Source organism: Erpetoichthys calabaricus, chromosome 4 (assembly GCF_900747795.2).
Source record: "Erpetoichthys calabaricus chromosome 4, fErpCal1.3, whole genome shotgun sequence".
Classification (NCBI taxonomy): Eukaryota; Metazoa; Chordata; class Cladistia; order Polypteriformes; family Polypteridae; genus Erpetoichthys; species Erpetoichthys calabaricus.
Window position 1 is genome coordinate 158,920,961 of NC_041397.2, and position 24,528 is coordinate 158,945,488.

Sequence of the window (24,528 nt, forward strand, 5' to 3'; positions counted from 1 at the left end):
TATATATATTATGTATATATATGTGTATATATATATATATATATATATTATGTATATATATGTGTATATATATATATATACATATTGTGTATATATATGTATATATATATATCTATACTAATAAAAGGCAAAGCCCTCACTGACTCACTGACTGACTGACTCACTCATCACTAATTCTCCAACTTCCCGTGTAGGTAGAAGTCTGAAATTTGGCAGGCTCATTCCTTACAGCTTACTTACAAAAGTTAGGCAGGTTTCATTTCGAAATTCTGCGTGTAATGGTCATAACTGGAACCTGTTTTTTGTCTATATACTCTAATGGAGGAGGCGGAGTCACGTATCGCGTCATCATGTATTACGCCTCCTACGTAATCACGTGAACTGAAAACGAGGAAGAGATTTACAGCACAAGTCAAACGCAGGAACGAAGGTAAATGACGTTAATTGTTGACTGTCTTTTAATACTGTGTACTTGTTGAGTGTCTTTTAATACTGTGTAAGCATACATATTAACACATGTGCAATTAAACGTGTGCATTTACGGGGTGATTTCTCAGGCTTAAAAGCTCGCCTTTTATTAAAAAGGTAAATGCAAACTCTTTTCATTCTGAAGGGCACAAACCACGTTCGATTTCAGCCGTTAAACGCGCTAAAATGTCAGTACACCAGATAAATAAGCGCAACATATTATCAGTTGTATTGTATGCTTACAATACATATAGAAATGTGTTAATCGTTAACTAATATTATGGGATGGTGTTTTTCGACTCGCGCTTTGATTTAAACGATTGCATGTCTTGGTGGGTTTGCGTAGCTTATTGTCAATATCTTTACAGCTCTTTTTAAGACTTAATTTAAAAAGGTTTTCTTTTCTTCTTAATAAAAATTTAAAAGCAGTACTTTAAAAGCAGCGCTCACTTCACTCCCTTACGGGAATCGAACCTCGGACATCAGCGCTAGAGGCTAAGCCCCTAAAATTGCGCCACGGCGTGTGGTTCGTTTATTTGACAGCATGTAGATCGGGGTAATTACATTCACGGCATTCGTAGTCTGATTCACAATCTGATTGTATGGGTGGTTACCTACCAGGTAACGCTTATGGTTAGCCAGCAAGTCATCTCGAAGTGATCACTCGAGTGAACGCAGCTTCACAAAAGAACAGATCCTTAACAAACTGTTATTGGTATATTATCCCTCAATTTTAAAATGTTTTCTTTTCTTCTTAATAAAAATTTAAAAGCAGTACTTCGCCGGTGCGAAGCGCAGGGATTTGAGCGACTGACGCATACAGACATATTCATGAGTGCAGGTAATTCGGAAAGAAAGCACCGTGTAAACCTAAACTTTAAATTAAGTTCATAGACCTACAAAAGTTTGCCATTGATTTGAGGCAAGATTGCTTTTCTCATGTAAAACTATACGTTGCATTCTTAACAGTAAGCTTGCTCGGCTTGGTCATATTAAAACCTGAGTGCTGAACTGACAACGTCGTATAGAAACAGAACTATAACAATTGTAATAAACAAACAAAAAAAAAAAGCGAAGAACCCTTGGATTTAATAAAAAGGCTCCTTCCTTGGCGAAGCAAGGAAAAAGGAAGACCTTATATGGCGTTCGTTTATAAAACAGCAGAAAAGCTGTGTTAAGGCTGCTTCACAAAAAAACAGATCCTTAACAAATTGCTATTGGGATATTTTCCTTCAATTTAAAAAGCTTTTCTTCTTAAAAATTTAAAAGCAGTACTTCGCGGGGATTTATATATATATATATATATATATATTTATGTATATATAGATATAGATATATATTTATATATATATAGATATACATATATAGATATAGATATATATATATATATATATATATATATATATATATGCATGTATGTATATATATATATATATATATATATATATATATATATATATGTAAGCTGATAAGTACTGCCTTACTTCTCTTTAAGAAAGGAAGATGTAATGATACTTGATTTAAACGATTCCATGTCTTGCTGGGTTTGCGTAGCTTATTGTCAATATTGTTACACCTGTTTTTAAGACTTATTGACGAAACAGGCTTTCACAAAAAAAGTTAGGGCTTTGCTACAGGATACACCCTCCACAAGTTAAGCAAGTAAAAATAAAAGTGTATATTTCTGTTTTATTTAAACCTTTTAAGTTCGTATGCATAGCCCAATTTGGCTGTTTTAGTTTTTTTTTTCTTTCTTCAGTAATATTAAATCTCCTTAAAGAAAAAGAACATATGCATTTTACTTTTTTTGTATCTCTTTAGTAATATTTTAGTGTAAAAGGATAACCAGTATTTAAACCTTTTATGTTACTTTATAAAGTTATTTTACACAATGTTGAAAAATTAATAAGAAAGCTACATATTTTGACAGCTGATGCTTTAATTTTCAATGAAACGAAAAAAGCTCTCCAAGAGAAAACCTCAATGAAGAAGAAACAGTTTGCACTATCTAAAAAGGAGAAACCCTCATTTATAAAGGTTTGCTGCAGATGACTTGACTGAAAATAAATTAATACTTCCTATGTGTATGATACATATTTATCTATTTTACTTATGCCTTTATTCCAGCAACTTGCAACATCTGAGGTACAATTTGTTACATTACTTTTGTTTTTTGCAGCACAGGCAGGTGAAGTGACTTCCTCAGGGTCACACAGTGGTGTCAGTACCAGGATTTGAACTGACAAGCTCCCAGTTTGCTGAAATATTACTGAAGAAAGAAAAAAAATGAAAACGGGCAAATAGGGCTATGCATACAAATGTCCATCCATCCATTATCCAACCCGCTATATCCTAAATACAGGAGCCAATAAGTAGATATGTATATATACAGTATATATATATATATATATATGTATATATATATATATATATATATATGTATATATATATATATATATATATATATATATATATATATATATATATATATATATATATGTGAATGTATGTATATGTGTATGTCTATATTTATATGTATATATATATATATATATATATGTAGATATGTAAATTTGTATATGTATATATATATATATATATGTATATGTGGATGTATATATATATATATATATACTGTATATACAGTAATCCCTCCTCCATCGCGGGGGTTGCGTTGCAGAGCCACCCGCGAAATAAGAAAATCCGCGAAGTAGAAACCATATGTTTATGTGGTTATTTTTATATTGTCATGCTTGGGTCACAGATTTGCGCAGAAACACAGGAGGTTGTAGAGAGACAGGAACGTTATTCAAAAACTGCAAACAAACATTTCTCTTTTTCAAAAGTTTAAACTGTGCTCCATGACAAGACAGAGGTGACGGTTCCGTCTCACAATTAAAAGAATGCAAACATATCTTCTTCTTCAAAGGAGTGCGCGTCAGGAGCAAAGCCTGTCAGAAAGAGATAGGAAAGCAAACAAATCAATAGGGCTGTTTGGCTTTTAAGTATGCAAATCACCGCGGCACAAAGCTGTTGAAGGCGGCAGCTCACACCCCCTCCGTCAGGAGCAGAGAAAGAGAGAGAGAGAGAGACAGTTTGTTTTTCAATCAAAAATCAATACGTGCCCTTCGAGCTTTTAAGTATGCGAAGCACCGTGCAGCATATCGCTTCAGGAAGCAGCTGCACAGAAGGTAGCAACGTGAAGATAATCTTTCAGCATTTTTAGACGAGCGTCCGTATCGTCTAGGTGTGCGAACAGCCCCCCCTGCTCAATCCCCCTACGTCAGGATCAGAGAAAGTCAGCGCAAGAGAGAGAGAAAAGTAAGTTGGGTAGCTTCTGAGCCATCTGCCAATAGCGTCCCTTGTATGAAATCAACTGGGCAAACCAACGGAGGAAGCATGTACCAGAAATTAAAAGACCCATTGTCCACAGAAACCTGCTAACCAGCAAAAAATCCGTGATATATATTTAAATATGCTTACATATAAAATCCGAGATGCAGTGAAGCTGCGAAAGGCGAAGCGCGATATAGCGATGGATTACTGTATATGTATATGTAGATATGTGTATATGTAGATATGTATATATATGTATATATGTTTATGTATATATACATGTTTACATAACCTCCTTAACACACTACTTCTCCGCTGCGAAGCGCGGGTATTTTGCTAGTATATATATATATATATGTGAATGTATGTATGTATGTATGTATATATGTATGTCTATATATATATATATATATATATATATATATATATGTATATATATATATGTGTATGTGTGTGTGTGTATATATATATATATATGTAGATATGTATATTTTTATATGTGTATATATATGTACATATGTGTATATATATATATATATATATATATGTAGATGTGTAAATTTGTATATGTATATATATGTATATGTGGATGTGTATATGTATGTATATATATGTATATGTAGATATGTATATATATGTATATATATATGTTTACATAACCTCTTTAACACACTACTTCTCCGCTGCGAAGCGCGGGTATTTTGCTAGTCTATCTAATATACATGAGTTTAGGCTGACCCGAATATAAGCCGAGGTACCTAATTTTACCTACAAAAACTGGAAAAACGTATTGACTCAAGTATAAGCCTAGGTTGGGAAATGCAGCAGCCACTGGTATGTTTCAATAATCAAAATAAATACCAATAAAATTACCATACATTAAATATTTAAAAACAAGCACGGTGCATTCTTTAACTACCTTCTCTGCCTAATGCGGCCAGCAGAGCGTGCATGTGTGTGTGTGTGTGTGTGTGTCTCTCTCGCTCGCTTGGCGTGTGTGTGTCTCTTTGTCTCGCGCGGCGCATGTGTGTGTGTCTCTGTCTCGCGTGGTGCATGTGTGTGTGTCTCTGTGACTTGCGCGGCATGTGTGTGTGTCTCTCTCGCTCGCAGCGGGACCTGACTTGAATATAAGCTGAGGGTGACGTTTTTCAGCACATTTTGGGTGCTGAAAAACTTGGCTTATATTCGAGTGTATACGGTACATTATTTGGATGAGTTTCATTTTTGCACAACAATGCCATCTTCTGGGATACATCTGGACAGTGCCTCAGTTTCCATAAGTGTGTTGTGTATGCTGCTTTCATATTGCTTATAGATAAGTCCATGATATAACAGAAACTTTCTTGACTTAGGAGTCCGTTTCTGACAATTAGCTATAGTATTGCATGAGCCATTGTGTGTGTGTGTCTGTGTCTATGTTTAAAGACTGACTCATTCATTCACTCACTCATCCATCAACAAAAGCTCTAGTTTTAGTTCAAACCTGGTACTTCTAGGTCAGTAGGTATCTGCTAAGAAATGATATTTTGGCATTTGGATATTTAGTGTTAGGATTTAGGATGTATTTGATTGAAATATGTTGTTGAAAAAAGAAAATTAGATGATATGTTTTCTTTTTTCTCCATATTTGTCAATAATAATTTTGTAGCAGGGGGGCTATTCTGACACGCACAGAGAAAAAGAGAGGAGATCAAGGCTTGAAGGGATTTTCAGTTTCATATACTAACTTCTGCATGCTCCAACCTGTAGCCCACTGGTTTGTCGATATTATATACTGAAATCAGTTCAGATCTCCAAGGGGGTCCACAAGTCTAAAATTTAATGTAAAATTTAAAAAGCATTGCAAAGGAGAAAAAAACATTGACAATACAGAGTACCTTCTGTATGGTTTCACTTCAACCACAGAATGGGATGATACATCACTTGAGCTTTGAAATGGAAGGTGGAAGCATCGGCGAAGTCCAACTAAGATACATTTAGCAGTAAAGCTTGAGTTGGATTGTCATGGAGGGACGGAGGGAAAAATATAGGATACTAAGAGGTTTTCTCATGTTCAACACTAGTATGTAGCAACTGCGTCAGTTTAAATACCTGCAAAGCTCTATTAATGTGTATCACACTACCAAAAGGGAGAAGGACAGACATATGTATATATCCTGCAGTTAACAATTTTTTTAAAATCTGCTCTCTTCTGTGCAGTCCTTACTTCTCCCCTGTTTATTCTCTTCGTTGTTTACATTTCAGAATCCCATATCTTCCTTTCTGTACTAACAGACATCACTACAGTACATTTACCAGTTGTTGTCAAACCACAGTACCTGTTGTTGTTTTGTTCCACTTCAACCACTACAGAAACAACCCAAAAACTGAAATGTTCAATTTATTGCACCACCTAAATGTGTAGCCCCTAAACAAAATTGCTGGCTGTAATAAGTATAAAGTATAACTTTATTGTCTTGATATGCCCAGTGCCAAAAAATAAAGTATAAAATTAGTATATAATAATACTGTCTAATATGTGATTTTGTTTCAGTGTCTTGTTTAGAGTTGTGTTTAGAGACTTCCATGATGTTTGCTGAATTTTTTTTTTCTGATGCCATGATCTGAGCTATATATTTTGCTGTAGTATTTTCTTTATCAGATAAATACAGAACATTTTGGCAGTTATGTTTCGTTTGGTGTCACCTTATTTTCACTTACCACCTGCACAGATGCAGTTATTACAAATAAGTAATAACTTTTTCGCAGTTTTGTGTCATTAGTGACCCTGGAAAAAATGCAGAAACAATACAATTATTGAACTGAACCTGGAACCACAAATCACATTCTCAATACGTCCTATATGATTTTTAAATACTGTAAAATGTTTAAATCTAGCATTAGGTTTTAGAAGATATATCAAAAATACTTGTATAATGAACAATGACGATACCTAATGATAGTATTACTCTTACTGTTTTAAATCCCCTGCCTATCGCGGAAGGTACGTTCCAGACCCATCAGCGATAGGTGAAAATCCGCAATATAAAAAGATCATATAAATAAACATTTTTTTTTATAGTTTAAGCTTTAAAATACCCCTCCCACACACTTTAAACACATGTAAACGTATTAAAACACACTTTGTAAAAACATATGATATGTGGATGTCAGGCTAAGGATATGAGTAACATCTCTCACTTATTTAAAAAAAAATAAATAAATAATCTTGGCAGGGAGATGAGGCGTGATCTTCTCGGAAGACAATTTGACGTCCCGTGAGAGACACTTTAAGGTCACGCAAGACAAGGCCGTGAGACAGGACAATTGCTGTACAGGCTTTTAAATGATCAACGCACAGAGCGACAAGCAGAACACTTTGACGACACGTGAGACGATGACTTTTGCACGTAACACCCTACTTACAAACAATTTAAAACAAGTTCATGGACATCTAACCTAGCAGTTGTTGGAATGCTTTTGGTAGACACACTTCAGGTGCTCCCAGCTCTTAAAACAATGACAAGCAGAACACGCAGCAAGCCAGCAGATGATCCGATCGCATCTCCTTAGCATGCGTTCAGCCCTCACCCCCACTTCAGAATGCTAGCGGCAGAGACACGAGGTGGCAAAAGGATAGCAGCTGTACAAGCTTTTAAATGATTGACGCAAAGCGCGACAAGCAGAACATACAGCTGGCCATCAAGACAGCAGCTGAACCGATCGCATCTCTTTAGCATGTGGTCAGACCCCCTGTTCACAATGCGAGCAGCGTTATAAGTCCTGTGAGAAAGAGATTTAACCACGCCCGGGGTAGGAAATAAAGGACAAATATTATTTTTACAAAAGTTTTAAAGAAAAAATTAAAATAATGCATATGTAACAATTCCCATGAAAATAACAATCTCTTTAAATTGTTTATCCGGTAAACCAAACCCGGGGCTGGGCGAATGAAGCGAGCAGGGAGCGGAGCCCCCTAGTAATAATAATAATAATAATAATAAAGAATCTGCAATGTAGCGAGGATGCGATAGCTGAACCACGATATAGTGGGGGATCACTGTAATAGGTAGTTATTTTTTTATTTTTATTTTTTGACATTTTTTGCAATTCTATTACTGAATCTTTTAAATATTTATAATTGTTTTCATTTTCATATTTTTATACTAAATTACAGAACAAGCATGACATTTGCATAAGGTGATTGTTTTAACATTTTTATTATTATTTATTTAATTCTACATAGCAAGGACAAGGGGCACCAGCTCGAGAGCCAGTGGTCAGTCCTGAAGATCAGAAACAAATGATGCTTCATTATTATAGACGACAAGAGGAACTTAAGGTATAATATATTTTTTTTTCTGTAAAGCCAAAAGCTAACAGACATGAATAGGAGATATTGATGAATATGTGTTTATATCCTGAATTCTATTTAATGACCTTGGCTTTTCCTTCACTGTGAGGAAGACAGATGCAGACCTGTCATGAAACAAGTCTTGAAAGAACACCAGAGTGTATCCGCACAACAGATTATGTTACAATACATACATTAGATATAGATTAGCTGGAATTACCAACTTTTTACCTTAGTTTGCAAGGTGATGTCTGATATTCTAGGAAAGCTGTTAGTAGGTAACACAATGATTTTCAGGTATTTAAACAATAAACCAGGCACACAATCCAGATCTCACTGACATATTGTTGTATGCATTAACAATAGGTTAACTATGCATAAAATAAGTTGCTGCTTATTATGATCAATTGTGCTGTGGTGCATTTTGGATTTTGTCAAAGCATTTTTCTGTTCTGTTGTTTTTTACTCATATTTTAAAGTTGTAAAAGAAACTAGTAAAAGCAACAGGAGTATTAGATTTTTTTTCCTTTACTGTTTGTTTTAAAAGATGTTGTTTAAATGACTAGGATGGCTAGGAGCTACGTGGAAGTAAGCACTACTGTTTAGACAAGGATTGTGCCAAATGGAATCAGCTTGTTAGTTTTGTAATTCTTTAAACATATGAATATTATTTTGCTTTATGTCATTCAATTCTAAGTAACATTTCTTTACTTTTGTATTAAATTTCAGCCATCTGTAGTAAACAATGCACTGATGCTCACACGGGCTTCTTTTAAAGGTAGAAAAGTGAATTAAGTATGGGATTAAATTATGAATGGGCTGTATTTCGTTTTTGTTAATATGTAAAACTATTGGTATAAACCTAGTTATACAGTGATAAAGCAGTTGTTCTCAGTTTTGCAATAATGAATGAAATGCTTTGTTCTGTCAGTGTAAGCAACATTACAACAATCTACATGAAACCAGGCCACTCAGCCCAATAAAGCTTGCCAGTCCTATCCCCTTAATTATTCCAAAATAACATTGTTGAGTTTTAACCTCCTTAGTGTTACATTTTTTCTTTTAAAATCATGTAAAAAGCGTTGCATTTTTTGGATTGAAAAATTGCACATTTTTTAATATCTGATCTTGCTACTGTAAAATGTGCAGAACACTAAAAGTACAAAGTCAGTCATGTAGAAAGTATAATGATACAAATAACAATAATACATAATAGTAAAAATAATGCTAATACAGTATATTGTGTAATTTGTGTGGTATTTCTTGAAGCATAGTGAAATACACAGTTCGAACATCACAGGACAATATTAGTGTGATTCCTTGCAGATTTTCTTTCCAGACTGATCAGCTTTTTTTTCCACTTCACATGTGTGATTGACACAAGCGTCACTTTTTTATTCATCAGAATCAGTTTTGATTTCACTATCTGTTTCAATTTCACAACCTGAAGACAGGTTCACTTCATCATCACTGCTTGCATCACTGTCAAGAACGTGTAACACCTGGGCTGCTGAAAAAAGTTTCTTATGAGGCACCATTATGAGGCTAGGAGAAGACATGTCTGCGCTATTGCCTGGGTACCACTCGGGGGTATCGCTTACACAAAACTCACCTATGTTGTTTCCTGAACAACGCTGTTGGTACTTTTACATCGCGAATAATCCTCGGAACTAACTCTTACGCGAAAAGCATCTATACAGTTGCCCGATTGACATGTGGGACTAACGTTTTAACCACTGCTTTTACAGCCCAAGTGACACTTGAATCTAACACTAAAGGGGTTAAAGGTCCCTAAAGTTTTACTGTCTACCACAGTACCTGGCAATTAATTCCATGTGTCTGTGGTTCTCTGTGTGAAGAAAAACCTCCTAATGTTTGTGCAAAATTTTCCCTTAACAAGCTTTCAACTGTGTCCCTGTGTTCTTGCTGAACACTTTGTTCATGTTACCACTTAATCATCTTTTGCTTAAACTTAAAAGGCTCAGTTCTTTTAATATTTCTTCATAACAATGTAGCCATGGAATCAACATAGTCACGCTTCTCTGGACCTTTTTTTAGCACTGCTATACACTTTTTTTTTAAGCCTGTACACAAAATCTGTACATAGTACTCCAGATGAGGCCTTACCAGTGCACTATAAAGTCTTCATCTATATAACCTAACATTCAGTTAGCCTTTTTAATGGTTTCTGAACACTGTCTGGCAGCTGATAGCGACCAGTCAACTTTGACTCCTAAATCCTTCCCTAAAGGTGTACTTTCAATTTTGAGATCTTCCATTGTTTATTTAAACCTAACGTTCTCAACTCCTATGTTTACATTTTACTTACATTAAATTTAATCTCCCAAAAGTCTGCCCAAGCCTGTATGCTGTCGAAGTCACTCTGTAATGATTCATTGGATTCTAGATTGTTTGCCAATCTATATAGCTGGGTATCATCTGCAGACTTAACCACTTTATAAAATAACAGCTACCCCAGCACTTTCCCCTGTAGGGCACCAGTCAAGTCAAGAGTATTTATTGTCATTTCATCCATATACTGTACATAGTGCAGCATACAGTGAAACGAAACAACATTCCTCCAGGACCATGGTGCAACATAAAACACAGGACAACGAAGAATCCACGACACATAACATAAAGACACATAATATATAACAAGGTGCATGTGAGTCAAATGTGCAAACATGTGCAACCATGTGCAACACTGCAGAACAGAACACATATGTCAGATATCATTCCGGTCCATGAGTGTTCAGGAGTCTGACTAAATTCTGATAGGATTCATTGTACCATTACTTTCTGTTTCATGTGTTTTAACCAGTTCTTCACCCATTTATGTACTACACCCTGAATCCTCACCTCTTTTAGTTTGATGCCCAACCTTTCATGTGGGACCTTGTGTCAGGTGCTTTCTGAAAGTCAATTTAATAATATTGTATGCACTACTTTGATCATATGCTTTTGTTGCATCGACATAGACTTCCAGCAGGTTAATAAAACATAACCTCCCTCTGCTGACTGTTCAGTAAAACTCCTGTTCTTGATACATGTTGCCAAGTCTTTTCCTTAATAATTCTTTCCATTAATTACATGTGATGTAATTTAAGCATATTGGCCTATAGTTGCTTGATTCTGTCCAATCACGTTTTTTTTATAATGACATAATTTTTGCCATTTTCCAGTCCTTCTGATTTTCTTGAGTATGCAGTGACTTCCAAATATATGCATCAAGTATTTATATACAGTGCCCTCTATTATTATTGGCACCCCTTGTAAAAACTGCTAAGAAGGGTTAGAAAAAAATCACTGTTTGATGAAGAACCGTCATCTTGCACTGAAAAAATGAGAAACATCTGACGTTTAATTGAAACAAGTTCATTCAAAATAAAACAAAGCCATCATCAAGAAATAAATATTTTTAACAAAAGCATATGTGCTACAATTATTGGCACCCTTGGAAGTTAATGTGAAACAATGTAGCTGAAGCATGTTTCCCATTTAAATTGAACATTGTTAAGTTGATTGGAGTGTATAGGAACTTCCCAGCTGAAATCAATGACTTCATGAATAACTGGGATACAAGTGTGAGGAGACACAGAACCAAATTTCCTTAGCTGTATGTCCTCATGGATACATAAATATCTGGTCCTTCTTTTATTTCATCCTGTTTTACCCAAGAAATACTTTTCCCTCAGTAATAGTGGTAGTCCTATTTACTGCTGAGAGGTTATCCACTTCCTCACACATGACAACCTCAGAATGTTTGGAGCATCTGCCATTTCACTATCTGTTATTTTTAATTCCCCTTTACTATTCCTGATGCATTTCACCTCCTCCCTGAAAGATCTGAAATGGTGAAAATATCTTAGGGCCATCTTTCACCTTATCTGCTAAGTTCCTCTCTAAATTCCTTTCAGCTTCCCTAATATCTTTCTTAATGGTTGCCCTTGTGTTCTTGTATGCCCTAAGATTCACATTGGACTTATTAGTCTACTGATTCCAGATTTTGGGATGTATCTGTCCTGTACAACATTTTTAAACTTGTTCCACCTCTCCTTGACTGTCTCCACACTTAAAAGCTTATCTCAATCTGCAGTCCTTAGACTTTGCCTCATTTGTTTAAAATTTACCCTACCAAAGTTAAACTTAACTGTTTTGGTCTTTACATTCGTACTCTTCCAAAACACTAAGAATTGTATTATATTATGGTCACTTGTCCAGTAATAGAAATCTAGCAATTTTTTAAAGCCTTTGCGTCTCTGGGACACATTTTACATTTTTAGTTCACTGGTGACCCACATACAGCAGTTGAGATCCCAGGGGTTTGAATCAAACTCAAATAGAAGAAACAAGTGCAGTTCGAGACAGAGTGCAGTGGATTGTGTGGGAAGGGGTGGAGTCTTTTTTTTTTTTTTGTTTCCCCTCATGTGCTTGGAACACATCGATGGCCAAGTCGGCAACGATTTTACAGTAGGCATGCTTGGCAGTTCCCAAGCATGACTGCTACAGCTCTGTGAAAAAAATGCATGACTAAACTGGTCATACAGCAAATTTCAAGGAAAAGATTCCGAGAACACAGCATATTTGCTGCAAAAAAAAAAAAAATGCTTTGGTGAAATCCATCAGTCAGAATTGTAAAGCTTAAGCATAATTTCCTTTGACTTGTACTCTACCCATTGTGCTCTTAAGTCTAATAATCTGTTAGCCGCCTTAATGGTTTCTGAACACTGACTGGAACTTGATAGTTGAAAGTCCACTATAACTCCTAAATCCTTATCATAAGCAATTCTTTCAGGTTTCAGATCTCCTATCGCATATTCTGGTCTCACGTTTTATTTCCACCGTGTAACACTTTATGTTTACATACATTAAATTTCCAAGCCATTATCCTGCCCTGGTCCCTCTGTAATGATTCAACAGGTTTTAGTTTTTCTGCAAAATCGCCTAACTTTGTATCATCTGCAGACTTAATCAGCTTATTGTTTATGTTTCACTCAAAATCTTTTTTTATATATTAATTAAAAATAGCACTAACCCCTGTGGGAAACATCTCTTAATGTCACCTAATTCTGTTAAGTTTCCTCACATCATAACCATGTGCTTCCTGCATTTTAGCCAATTCTGTAGCCATATGCACACCATATTCTGAACTCCCACCTTTTTCGTTTGATGCCCAGCCTTTCATGTGGGACCTTGTCAAATGCTTTCTGAAAGTCAAGATAAATAATATTGTATGTTCCACTCTAATCATATTCTTTTTTCTGCTTCCTCATAGATTTGCCACATGTTAGTAAAACATGACCTCCCTCATCTGAACCCCATCTATTATTAAAATGTGCTCACTAACACTACTGTTGTTAGCATGTGTTGCTCAATGTTTTCCTTAATTCCTTCCATTATTTATCCTGTGATGTACACTAAGAATAAAGGTCTATAGTTACTTGGATCACCCTGATCACCCTTTTACTTAATGGAACTATAATTGCCTTTTTCCAGTCCTTCAGAATTTTCCCAATAGCTTATATATGTACTCACTAGCCTCCTTAGCAATTAATGTTATCAGTCCTAGTGATGTTTTTAGATTTTATTCTATTTAATTTTAGCAGTACTTCTCCCTCTATAATTTCCAAGTCGCTGAGTATCTTCTTAGAAGCCCTAGAAGTCCCTGTTACTGCTTGGAAGTTATCCACTTCCTCAGATATGAAAACTTCAGAAAAACACAAGTTTAGAGCATTTGTAATTTCACTATCTGTATATTTTAATTCTCCTTTACCACTCCTGAACGCTACGCTTCCTCCTTGTATGTTCTTTTACTACTAAAATATGAAAGAATGTCTATGGGTCATCTTTCACCTTATCTCAAGTATTCCTCTCTAACTGCCTTTTAGCTTCTCTAATATCGCTCTTAATATGCGATCATACCATAACGCTTACACTGGAGCTATTAGTCTTTTACAGCTGTTTTTTTTTTCCCTTTGCAGCTTTCATTTTCATCTCCTTATTAAGTCACTGCAGTTTTTTCCATTTCCTACTAATTCTAAATTTTGCCTATCCTGCCTTTAGTATAAAGTGTTTAAAGTGTTTTTGAAACTTGTTCCACCTCTCCTTGACTGTTTCCACACTTAAAAGATTTTTCTAGTTTATCACTTTTTGACTTTGCTGTATCTGTTCAACAATTGCCCCACCAAAGTTAAACTTGACAGTTTTAGTCATTGCATCTATGCCCTACAAAAACACTGAAAACTGTATTATATTTGTAGCTGCATTTTCCCAGTTACTAAAGTTCAGCAGCTCTAACTTAAAAAATGGGATTCAACAAAGCCTGACGTGCAGAAATGATTCCACAGACAAAATATCTTCGTTTTTAAAAGTTTAGTTAAGTTTCAAAGTAAAACAGTTCACACAAAAAAGAAAATTAAAATAGCAAGAAAAAGAAAAATTCTTATTAAGAAAAGTTCTGTTCAAAGCTTAAATCTTGTTACATCTCAAATCATTACTATTTGATTAACGCTTCTGAACCATTTCAAGATGTTTCTGAACCATTTCAATACAGTCAGAAAACTGTATGCTTATCCCATTTCTAAGTTGAAAATGGGTCTTTCAAGTCCCTGCTTTCTGGGACCTGTTCTAAACACAACTGAATTTATTATCACACTGTTTCTCAGTTATAGTAAGATGGTTCTATCTCTTACTAACTTATAGGGGGAAAAGACTATACCATTGTCTATGACTATGGAAGAAATTATATTCTATTCAAATTAAGCAGACATTAATATGAGTTTAACTCAAAACTTTAACTTTCTAAAATTGGCTCTTACAATATTATTATCACTTGACCCTCTACACCAAATTCTGTCCTGGTTATTAGAATATACTAAATCTAGACATGCTTCTTCCCGAGTTGGTGCTTTAATATACTGTGTTAAAAAGTAGTCATTGATTATGTTTAAGAACTCTTGTTCTCATTTTCCACTCTTTGTAAGGCTAATCCTGTTAATATTAGGATAATCATGTCAATTATATTCCCCTCAAAATTTGCCTTTAATGGTATTAAAAAGATGCATACTAAAATTACCACCTTCATTGGCTTGTCTATAATATATTCCTAAAATAAGGCCTCTATCCCTAATGCTTTCTTGCCAAATGTAGACGTCTTCACTTAGATGTGGCTCATTATCCAACTGAAGAAAGCATGCTTTTAAATTCAGTTTTATATAAATGGAGATTCATCCACCTTTTCTTGTTTGCTTATGCTTCCTAAACACTGTTAAACACATCCCCATGTTTTTTTTTTCATTTTGGCAAGTTTCTCTTACTGCTGTAATATTATAATTATGCTTATTGTCATACAATTCAACCATACTTTATTTTTATTACTCCCAGACTTCAAGCAAGCAACATTTAATGTGTTATTTAATTAACTGTGGCGTAAAAAATAAATAACTATGCATATTTGTTATTCTGTTGCTGTTTGTCCCTTCATGTATAGTTCTAAACCTGCCCTCGCTTAAACATCCATGCCCCACTTCCCTAGTTTAAACAATCCTTAGCTAACGTACTCATCTGCCTCCCCAACACATTACTGCCCCACTGGTGAACCGACATAGTGGAATAGGTCCCATCTGTTCCAAAAGGAGTCCCAATGCCCCCATAAACATATATCCTTTTATCCTACACCAACGTTTGAACACATTTCAGCTTTTCCATTTCCTTACCTAGACTGGCGCATAGCACAGGCAAATTTCACAGAAGACTGCCTTGTCAGTTCTGCTCATATTTAGTAATGAAGTGTATTGTTTTGTTTGTCCTGACTATGTTGTTTGGTGATTGCACATCTTTTTTAACACAATACGTGTAATTTTAATTGAAATTGAGTGTCTCTTGTCCTTCAAAACATTGAAATACTAAATAAATTTTATTTTTGTATTAACAAATGGAGCAACTCCTGTCATCACCATTGTGGAAAAACCAAATAGCTACTTTGTTTGTATCTTGTATCAATGTTTTCTTGTTAGCACAGCAAGTTCTCCCATATAACATGGTCCTATATGAGTAACTGCACATGTGTGTGAGGCCCCCTTCCTCTGCAGTCCTGAACTGCATACACCAGTTAGAAAATGGACAGATGTGCTCATTACATTCAGAAAATGAATGTAAAGCCACCTTTCATTCATCTGTTTACACTATTGAAAGAAATCGATCTTGTTATGTTTTCATCTCCTGTTTTAAAAGTGTGACTATACAAGTTAAACAATTACATTTATTTGACAAGTAAAGTTAATTTCGCTCTCAAAACATGTACAAATACAAATAATGGGTAAAAGTGGCAATACCATGAGCCTTTTTTTAATATACATAACAAATATAATTCCTACACTTGCGTGCTGAAATTCTCCTGTCTCAAGCACAAAGCCTTTCTAGACATGTCCTCTGCTTTTTTTCTTTTCGACATGGGTTGGTGCAGTACTACATCATGAAAATTGTAAGCCATTTTCAAACAGTACATAGCTTCACTCATGTTTTTCTCATGTATTATTGGCCAAATTAAATAGTCTACTTAACTCTTTAAGGGGAGATGTCAACTTTTGTCTATGTTCAGGGATAGAGGATGGTAATCAGCTTTAAATGGTGACAAAACTCACAGTTACGTTTTAGTTCAACTCATTTTGCTAGAAGGAATGTTAGCTTTGTTGAGATGACCTGGATTTTCCTGCGTGTGCCTGCATAGCAAAGAGCAAACAACCTTTAAAATGGCATCAACATCAAATCAAAGCGATTGTACAAAGCAAAATACTCTGTGGACGACGTTTTGCGTACTATCACTGAATCAGACTCTGTCTTGTTGGACTCCAATTTTGATGCAAATGATCTGTAGATGAGGATCGAACACGAAAGTAAGAATCAGCTTATCACCCCCAGCTGCTCATGGAGTTGAACATGTTCATGTAGCTGATGCACCCATGACAATGTTCACCTGGGAGGACTGCTACTTATGATGACAAGAGGTACAAACCAGATTGTGTTGCACTGAAGCTGCCATTGCTGTGCAAGGACAGCCAGGCTGCTGTCCACCGAGCTGCTCCCACACAACCACCAGAAACAGCAAACAGGCAGTGACAGCAGCCACAGCATGCAGCAACAGACAGTTTTATGTTGATTTATGTGCGAAACCACTGCTTTGTGTGCTTTTCAGAAAACTGAGTTTTTTTGGAAAAAATATTCACTCCTCAAAGAGTTAGTCATGAATGTCAATGTCAATTTACTTATATAGCACATTTAAAACAACATAGGAATGCTGTGGCCAAAGTGCTTTACCAATAATAGAAGAAAAAAAACATTCAGTTAACATAAATAGAAATAAAATAAATGAACATAAATAAAATAAATAGAAGTAATGTTACATAATCACAATGAGGAAAACATCAGTATTACTGAAGGTCACGGAATGCAAGTAAATAGAGATGAGTCTTTAATCTTGTTTTGAACAGTTGAATTGCAGACGACTCCTTTATGTAATGAGGTAAAGAGTTCCACAGGCGAGGCGCACCAGTACAAAAGCCCTGTCCTTAGTTTTACACTTGGTACGAGGTACAACAAGAGACAACTGACCAGAAGATCTAAGCACTCTAGATGGCTGGTGTAAAGCACACAATTTAGATAAATAGGCAGGAGCAAGCCCATGTAAAGATTTAAAAACTAGCAACAAGATTTTAAAATCAATTTGAAAACTGACAGGCAGCCAATGTAAAGAGGCTAATATTGGAGAAACAGAATCAGACCTTCTTGCCCCAACCAGAAAACGAGCGGCAGCATTCTGGACCAACTGTAACCTGCGTATCAGGGATTTGCTAATCCCAGAATACAGCGAGTTGCAGTAATCAAGGCGAAAAAAAATAAAAGCATGCATAGCTTTCTCAAGATCCCTAGAAGATTAAAAAAAAGGCTTGATCATACCTAAAAGACGAAGCTGGAAAAAGCAACTGTTGACTACAGAATTAATCTGTTTATCAAAAGAGAGGTTACTGTTGAAGATAACACCAAGATTGCGGATTTGAGGTTTGCAAAAGATAGAGAAAGAGCTGAAGTCCAAGACCAATTTGGGCTTTAGCTGATGGACCCACTATAAGCACCTCTGTTTTATTTTGATTCAGATTAAGAAAATTATTAGCCATCCAGGATCTTAGTTCAAAAAGACAGTTGTGCAGTTGATTCATTGCAGAGTTGCAGACAGGAATATAAACCTGTGTACCATCAGCATAGCAGTGAAAAGAAATATTAAATTTCCTAAAAATAGCTCCAATAGGGTGAAGGTATATAGAGAATACAATAGGACCCAAAATGGATCCCTGAGGAACACCACATTTAAGAGGAGCAGTAGACGAAAAAGAGGAATTTAAAGTCACTGAAAAGTGTCTACCAATTAGATATGACCTGAACCAGTTAAGAGCAGCCCCTTTAAGCCCAACAAGATGTTCAAGCTGCAACAGCAATGTCTCATGGCCAATAGTGTCAAAGGTAGCGGACAGGTCAAGGAGGACAAAGACTGCAGCGCCACCTGAGTCAGTAATAATAGAGATGTCATTGAATACTTTAACGAGGGCCGTCTCAACACCATGACAACGCCTAAACCCAGATTGGTAGATCTCAAATAAATTATTGGAGTTAAGGTGATCAACCAATTGATTATAAATAATTTGTTCTAATATTTTAGCCAGAAATGGCTCTTGGGAAATGCAGGCGAAAATTGGCTAAAACTCCAGGATCTAATTCAGCCTTTTTTAGACAGGGACTCACTGCAGCATGTTTACAAAATGAGGGCAGAACCCCCTCACTAATAGAATCATTGATAATGGCTAGTAAAGGTGCACCCAAAACATCAAAGAATTCAACTAAGAGGCATGGTGGTACAATATCAAGAGGACTGAGAGTTGGTTTGAGGGTGTCAATAGTACTTTTTAACTGTGAAAGTGAGACAAGATCAAAAGATTCCAAGACAATGCCATGATTAACAGTAGGAAGTTCATAGCCAGTTGGAACAATACCACAGCGGATTGTATCAATTTTACTGACAACGAATGAAAGAAACTGCTCACATGAAAGAACAGTACTATTTAATCCCGTCACAGAATGAGGGTGAATGGCCGCATTAATTGAATTAAATAAGACCCTAGGATTCTTAGAATGACGGGATACTACATCAGCGAATAAATCACATTTAGCTTTCTTAACTGCGACCTGGAAGTTGAAGAGAAAAGTCCTAAAAATCTGTTTAGAAGCTATCAGTCCATCTTTTTTCCAATGCCGTTTCCACAGTTCAACAAGCATGGCGCAGCGATCGCGTAGTTTCATTTAGCCAGGTAGCGGGTCTTCCCTTATTACAACATATGTTGAGCGGAGCAATTGAGTCTAAAACCATTTTACAAGAAGAATTAAATTTTAAGACAGAATCATCAGTACCATCATATTGGACATGTACATCAAGATTAGAGAATACGGTTTTAAAATCGGATATAATAGAAAAATTTAAAAAGCGAGAACAGCGTGGAGCACAACTAGTAGTAGGAACATCAACAGTAATATTCAAATCCATCATTATAGAAAAGTGATCAGTAAAAGAAATATCACATAAATCAATATTATTAACTGAAATATCATGTGTAAGAACGAGATCAAGGGTGTTACCAAGAGAGTAAGTTGACGTATTAATATGCTGGATAAAATCAAATGAGTCCAATAGTGACAAAAAGTCATTAACCAAAGGTTTCGATTGACAACAAACGTGAATGTTAAAATCACCAACAATAAATACTTTGTCATGGGAGAGGGTAATATCAGCCAGGAGATCAGTGAATTCAGAAATGAAGATATCATTAATTACAGGAGGTATATAAACCACAGCAAACAACAAAGAAGGGGAGCTGCACACTTTGAAAACTGACCCCTTGTAAAGCTCCGACACAAGAACATACTTTTAAACACAGTGGCAATGCCCCCACCACGACGAGTCAGCCGAGCAGAGTTTACAAATGAATAACCTGATGGTACCAATTCAATAAAACATGAAGAGTCACCATTTATAATCCAGGTCTCCGTGATGAAGAAGAAATCCAGTTTATATGAGATAATAAAGTCTTGCAGAATAAAAGTTTTATTAGACACTGATCTCACATTCAAAAGAACAGCCTTGATGGAAGTAGAAGAGCTCGCTGCAGGATGAGCATGGGTGAGCGTGTGATGATTAGCAGCGTTTACTTACCCGAGAGCACACCAAGGAAGAGCGATGCCGCCTTGAGATGGAGAAATTAAATCCGGTATCCAGCACGCATGGACCAGGGATGGAGTCCTGTGCAACAGAAGATGGGTCATAGACAACTCGCAGGCATCGGGAATCCAAACTCTGGGACTTGAGTCGGCATTGTTTAACAGCAATACCGGCTCATTTTCCACGGTGGTGGCAGGTGTGTTTGCGTCTCTGAGAGGTATTCAGCTCACTGAATGTCCAGGTGAAGAAGTCAGGAGATGAATAAAACAAAGGTGGAGGTTTACATAATATCCCATCAGGAGATGAAAATTGAGAGGAAAGCAAGCAAGAAAATATGTTAAGTAAAGAATCACGATTGTAGGGCAGTGGCCGTTAAGATAAACCAATACATAAAAACGAAGTTAAAACATAGATTAGCGAGAGGAGCAGATGGCCAGCCACACCAGTCAGCGCCATCTTTACTGAAGTTCTCAATACTAATGATACTGTAAAAAGAAAATTTGTACATTTTCAGAAGTTTGGTAACAAATTAGTACTGAAATATTGTTTTTTCTGACATCCCTACTCAGGAGTTGTCTCTGCCGTTATTTTCCTGTAAGGCTTGTGACATGAGAAGGACGTGAGGCTAAATTATGTGGCAGATGTAGCCCGCACCAAATCTTTGGTTGTGCTAGAAATACCACATGTTGAGTTTTCGATAAAGACCAAGATATAGTTTCAAGGCCCAGTGGTTTACAGGTTTTTGCATGACAAATAGATAGATAGATACTTTATTAATCCCAAGGTGAAATTCACATACTCCAGCAGCACCTTACTGATACAAAAAACAATATTAAATTAAAGATTGATAATAATGCAGCTGCCTTCCTCACCAGTTTGTCCAGGCAAACAAACAAACAAACAAACAGTCAGACAACTCTAAAATTTTATATAATAAAAATTAATATTATTAATATTAATATGAATTGATTCAAACCTAATTTTGTATTGCTTGTATGGAATGTTATTTGATTTTAATAAATTCAATAAAATGTTAAAAAAAATATATACTAACAATTATTATATAAATATATACTGTATGTATACACGGATAGATAAATGTGCGCGTGGGTTTTTACTGCACTTCTGGTAAAAGAGAAGTTTGGCGGAGTGGTGGCTCTGAGGCTAAGGATCTGCGCTGGTATCCAGAAGGTTGTCTGTTCAAATCCTGTTACTGCTGAAAGGAATCCTACTCCATTGAGCAAAACCCTTACCTTGCAATTGCTCCAGGGGTGCTGAACAATGGCTGACCCTGAGCTTGGACCATAAAGGGTATGTGAAAAATAATAAAAACCTAATACAAGAAATAGTAAGAAAGGCACATAAATAAAAAAAAAGCTGCTGTAATACTCTCCCCAACCCTCTGTTGACTGATGTGTGTTTTGAAGTTATTTAAACTTCAGTTTTCCCATGGTTGTTTTCCTAACTCTTACTTCTTTACTTTCAAGCTCCTTGCCACTGTCAACACTGTTTGTACTTCTCCCAATTAATAAATATTTGTGTTGTTGCCCTCTTACTAGTAATAATTTTCCTAAATGCTATGAACTGTTTTATAAAGTAAACCCTGTAAAAGAGAGGCAAGAGACAGAAAAAGGTTTGAGTAAGCCACCCCCCATATATTGTGCTATAAATAAAGCAATGAGTAATCACAAAGGACAGAGTCAAATCAGAACTAATTAGTACATTGAGAACAGATTGGCTTTAACCCATTAACTGCCAATTTTTTTCCCCCGAATATTTTCGCTTTATTGTTATAGATTAACATCTGCTTAATAAGGAAAACATATATTTTGAATCTCAACATTTGTATTTTTCCAAAATTTCAAAATTTTGGCCCATCCCCAAATGGGGATCATGACACATACTACCTAGTTTTGGTGCCATACTGGAAAACACTCAACATGTAGTCCAACATTACATTTGCAGCACTGTTTTCTTGCGTTAGTCTTACACACTGCACACTTCCTTTGTTTGCCCATTTCTCTGCGTTCAATGTAGTGACCAGTTCCAGAGGTTCTGATATCAACAGGAACACGACTCTTGGCTAGTTTGGAGAAGGATTTCCTCCCGGTTTAAAGTACATGATCCCCAAATGGGGATCGTGGCAGTTAATGGTTAACAGAGAGTAGGCAGAAAAGGGTGTGCATGTGGAGCCAGAACCATAAGTAATGTCAGGCTGGAGCTTGTTTGGAGGGTCTGGAGAAGCGAGAGAGTTAGTACATATCGACACTTCCTGGCCTAGCATAGAAGTACAATTACTTAAGCCCTTCGACTGCTTCCCATGCGCATATGTGTGACAACCTTTTTACACACTTCCTTACTGAATACTTTCTATCGCTGATTATTTACTTATTCTGTAGCCAGTTTCTACTTCTCTTTACCCATGCTCAGCACTCTCTCACTAGATACTTAAACTTTTGATGCTGGTTTCTGGTGGCCAGTTGTTTTTTTCTTCTCCATTTTGACCTCTGTATGTCCTAGATCATAAATTTAGCATATGTTTTTCATGAATCTCCTGGTCTTGCTATTCACTCTCCAGAGTATTATGTGTTTCATAGTAATGAGAAGATTGCTGCGGATGTATGGGAATGGACAGTGGAAAGAATGGGTAGAAAGCTGAAACAAAGTATTTTACTTCAGTTGTTAATATGTAAAAATATAAATAGATTTTGTTTACTTGTAAAAGATTTATTTTTGTACTAGCTGCTCTAGCTGTCTAAGATAGGTTGAAATCTAAGTAATCAACATAGATCCCAGTGCTGATGTTTGCAGTGTGGCATCTATTGGAGTTTATTTAATTATGCTTGTAGTAATAAAATATGTTGTATTTGTCAAAAGAATTAACACAAATGTTTGTGATGTCTGTTGGAATGACAAATTCATTGCATACGACTCTTATATGCCATTTGATATGGGATTCTTAAGAGCAGTGTTAATTTTTGTGATGTGCCATTTGTTGGCATGACAAATGCAATGCATTTTATTACTATAAATATTTGTTATGTGGCATGTGTTGTAATGACAGAAGCACAGCAACCAGATAGACGCACAGATGCTCTGACACTAAAAAAAAAAATACACTTCTTTTAAGGTGGGGAAAAAAAGAGAGAGAGAAGACGATGAGATGTTGTTGTATTAAAAGTTGACTGTATTTTAACTGCAAGAGGAGGAGAAATAATAAATAGAAGTCTCCTGCCCAAAGCTAAGTGAAGCAGCACCAAGCCAGCCTAGGAAGCTAACTGTTAAATTTGCTTTAACTTTGTTTATTTTATAGCATATGTCATTGTACAATCCAATTAACATTTTTCATTAATCATTACCATTAAAACACATATTGTATGGGGCAGGGCATTTAGTTTTCAATTATTTAAATAAATTATTGTTTTCTTTCATTCAAAGACAGTATGCACCTAGAAAATTAATCTATTACTGATACTTATATGACAATATCCGTCTAACAGATACATTTTCTAAGTGTATTAGGTATTAATATTCGCAATGCACCATCTGTTGCTCCGGTGTATTTCATAATGCATGTAATAATAAATACATAAAAACAATACATTTCTCATTCTAATAGGTGTCACAAACATTAACAAACATAGGTTAAGAAAACATGATTAAAGTATTCAAAATTGCGAAAGGAACTAGTATAGTAGATCCCAGTTGATACTTCAAAATAAATTCTAGAAGAAGGATACACAGAAATGGCAGGAACCTTAAGGGCAGATTTTGCACAAATGTCAAGTTTTTTATTCACGCAGAGAACCATAGTAACATGGAATAAATCAGTGTTTTCCAACATTTTTTCAACAGGTGGTAAACTATTTTAAAGAGTTTTTTGCTGCCCACAACAATCACAAACTCCTGATGCTCAATGACAAGTTATACAAAAAATACAGATTGCTTTGCCATTACCAACACACATTGGTGTTGTTTGCCTGATGTCAGATGTTCAATACGAGGTTGTAGGGAGGAAAATTTTAATCATAGATCTGGTTCTGTAATAACACTAGAATCCCTGAAACCTATGAAAAAACTGGCCCACCTTAAAGTCTTTTGCACCTCTCCATCTTTTGTTTTGTAA

The 24,528-nt window shown here is 35.8% G+C and overlaps 1 protein-coding gene across 2 annotated transcripts in view; it reads left to right on the forward strand.

Annotated features, from left to right (window-relative positions):
- cfap298 (cilia and flagella associated protein 298) overlaps nt 1–24,528 on the forward strand; it is a 159,222-nt gene that overhangs the window by 124,436 nt on the left and 10,258 nt on the right. For both annotated transcript variants that reach the window (XM_051925756.1, XM_051925755.1), the window contains one exon: nt 8,030–8,125. In XM_051925756.1, coding sequence (XP_051781716.1) covers nt 8,030–8,125 — 96 coding nt within the window. The remainder of the gene's footprint in view (nt 1–8,029; nt 8,126–24,528) is intronic.